The 3,531-nt window shown below is 41.1% G+C and overlaps 1 protein-coding gene across 1 annotated transcript in view; it reads right to left on the minus strand.

The window, feature by feature from the left end:
- Positions 1-3,531, minus strand: part of LOC106881749 (rapamycin-insensitive companion of mTOR) — a 67,533-nt gene that overhangs the window by 21,609 nt on the left and 42,393 nt on the right. The window contains exons 24-25 of the mRNA XM_052977736.1: positions 3,026-3,132; positions 875-896 (exon numbers count right to left, since the gene is read on the minus strand). Of these exons, the coding sequence (XP_052833696.1) occupies positions 875-896; positions 3,026-3,132 (129 nt within the window). The remainder of the gene's footprint in view (positions 1-874; positions 897-3,025; positions 3,133-3,531) is intronic.

The raw sequence follows: 3,531 nt of genomic DNA on the forward strand, positions 1-3,531 counted from the left end.
ATGTGTGTTATTTCTTTACTACCCACAAGGGGCTACACACAGAGGGGACAAACAAGGATAGACAAATGGATTAAGTCGATTATACCGACCCCAGTGTGTAACTGGTACTTATTTAATCGACCCCGAAAGGATGAAAGGCAAAGTCGACCTCGGCGGAATTTGAACTCAGAACGTAGCGGCAGACGAAATACCGCTAAGCATCTTGCCTGGCGTGCTAACGTTTCTGCTATCTCGCCGTATGTGTGTGTATGTGTTTGTGTGTGCATGCGTGTGTGTGTGTGTAAATGCATGTGTGAGTGTGTCTGTGTGTGCATGTGTGTGTGTGTATGTGTGTATATGTGTGTGCACTCTCTTTTACTCTTTTACTTTTTTTGCTGGTCAGTTATTTTTAGCGTTTTGACAGAAAAGAGTCATTCTAAAACTGTTTTTTAACGTAAGCATACCCAAACAAGTTGAATGCTTACACAGAGCAGGTTTTACAGCCACATCATCCAAACCGACCGGGTGAAACCGGGCTTAACTGCTAGTATATATATATATATATATATATTTTGCTTAGGAATTGCAAGACTGATAACTTGGTGTGGATCTTAATATACGTAATATGTTCAACATAAGTATTAAGACTGACAAAGAATATATGGGGTGTCGGATCTCCATACATCAAAAACAAACAGGAGAATCTATCTCACACACACACACACACATACACACACAAAGTATTCGTGAATGAGTTACACTTGTGCCTCAACTCACGTGGAAAAAGTGCGACTCATACTTAAGTAAACACACGAAGAATGTGTCCACAAGCACACACACAAACAGCTATATACATACATACATACATATATAATACTGATTTTAATTGGCTTACGATAAACTGCTTTTTTTTTACACTAAAATTACAATTAAAATTAAAGAATTAGTGGAGCTTGTAACTTCAATATTAAATTGCAAAGTACTTCCCCTCCCACTTTATTTTTGAAAAAAGAAAACATGGTAATACAATATCACAATACTATTTTGTACATTACTTTTGTATTATATATCAATATATTCTATGTTAAACAAAATATTAAAATCTAATATACCGGATTACACTAGATTATATACTTACTAGAGTTATATATTAACACTTGTAAGGCAATTTTGGGTCAAAGATTGAGATCATCATCATCACTATCATCATTATCATTTAACATCTGCTTTCCATGCTAGCATGGGTTGGACGATTTGACCGGGGACTGGTGAACCAGATGGCTGCACCAGGCTCCAATCTGATCTGGCAGAGTTTCTACAGCTGGATGCTCTTCCTGACGCCAACCACTCCGAGAGTATAGTGGGTGCTTTGACGTGCCACCGGCACGAGGGCCAGTCAGGCGGTACTGGCAACGGCCACGCTCAAATGGTGTTTTTTACGTGTCACCACCTGCACAGGAGCCAATCCAGTGGCACTGGCAACGCCTGCGCTCGAATATTAAGGTAGTATATTTATACATGGGCTTTAACATTAGGTGGCTTTGTGGTCAGGGTACTCAGCTCACACTCGTAAGGTGATGAGTTTGATTTCCAGCGGGATGTTCCATCCTTGAGCTGTGTGGGAAATAAACTCGATTGCTCTCACAAACGAGAATACTAAAAATGAACCGGACTGCTCTCAAAGATTCAGTAAAAAAACAGGAAAAATAATCCAGAATCCTTGTTTGGTACCGGATCGATCCCAGAATCTAATCAGTTTGTGCCAGTCATTAAGCCCAACATCTCTAAAAGTTTCATCCGAATCCATCCAGTGGTTCTTGAGATATCTTGTCCACGGACAAACAAGCACGGCTGAAAACAATACCTCCGCCTTCGTTAAGGCAGAGATAATGATAATAACCCTTTCTATTATAGGCACAAGGCCTGAAATTTTGGGGAAGGGGTTAAGTCAATTACATCGTCCCCAGTACTCAACTGGTACTTAATTTATTGACCCCAAAAAGAGGAAGTTGACCTCAGTGGAATTTGAACTCTGAACATAAAGACGGATGAAATAATTAGTAGCATTTTGGCCAGTGTGCTAACGATTCTGCATGTCCGTTAGCAGCTGACGATATGTGCATCTCTGATGACGAGCAGAAGTAGTGGGGGAGCATCATATCCATGTGTTGAGAGGAATTCTTTGGGGTTTGAATTATTCACCTTTGGAAACAAGGCCGTTTCGTTCATCATCCTTATTCAGGGATCTTTTGAGCAGGATGGGCTACTCAACCTGAAGAAAATTCTAACTGGGTCCCACGTGCGAGGTCATACACTGTTTATCTTGATATGAGATCACCATGTTGCGCACATGTGGTTGTGATGCATGTGCCTGGTGTACCCTTATCAGACGGGTAGTCATGATGGAAAACAAAGTAATAACAATGCATTACTATTTTTTAGATTATTTGTTGTTATTATTATTATTATTATTATTTAATGTTCGTTTCCCATGCTGGCATGGACTGGACAATTTGACAGGAGCCGTCAAACTGGAGAGCTGCCCAGTCTGTCTGTGCGTCAAAGTGTACTCACCCTCTCACGGAGAACGATCTGGGAGATAAGGTTTATGAAAATGATGAGGAGGATGATGATGATGATGATGACGATAATGATGACAATAATAGTGATGACGGCGATGATTATGATGATGATGATAATGACAATAACAGTGATATGATGATGATTGTGATGATGAAAGTAACAATGACACAATTATGATGATGACGATGAGGAGGAGGGGGAGGATGGTGATGATGACAATAACAATGATGTGATGATGACGATGAGCAAAATGAAAATGATTTGATGATGATGATGATGATGACAATAAGTAATGTGATGATAGTGATGATGATGACGAAGATAATGACTCCAATGATAGTTATGATGACGATGACGACAACGACGACGACGAGTATGATGAAAGTGATGACGTTGATGACAATCACGATGCTGACAATGGTATTACTCTTGCCAGTCTGTCTGTGCGTCAAGGTGTACTCACCCTCTCACAGAGAACACGCCGCACTCCTCAGCAAGTCGGATAATTTCGGTGACCAGACCTTCTTCCTTCAACCAGACGATGCCGTATGTTGACATGCCAATGTGACCCTTTAAATGGAAGAGAGAGACGCCAGGATCAGAGGGGAGGCACAGGGTGAACATGTGATAAGTGACTAATACAACAAAAAAAAAAACCAGCCTAAAACGATTAACTAGAGTGCAGAAACACACACACACTTACCTATAGCTTACATGTGTGTTATTTCTTTACACAAGGGGCTACACACAGAGGGGACAAACAATGACAGACAAACGGATTAAGTCGATTATATCGACGCCAGTGCGTAACTGGTACTTATTTAATCGACCCCGAAAGGATGAAAGGCAAAGTCGACCTCGGCGGAATTTGAACTCAGAACGTAGCGGCAGACGAAATACCGCGAAGCATTTCGCCCGGCGTGCTAACGTTTCTGCCAGCTCACCGCCTTATGTGTGTGTGTGTGTGTG

The sequence above is a fragment of the Octopus bimaculoides genome, chromosome 28, assembly GCF_001194135.2.
Source record: "Octopus bimaculoides isolate UCB-OBI-ISO-001 chromosome 28, ASM119413v2, whole genome shotgun sequence".
Taxonomy (NCBI): domain Eukaryota; kingdom Metazoa; phylum Mollusca; class Cephalopoda; order Octopoda; family Octopodidae; genus Octopus; species Octopus bimaculoides.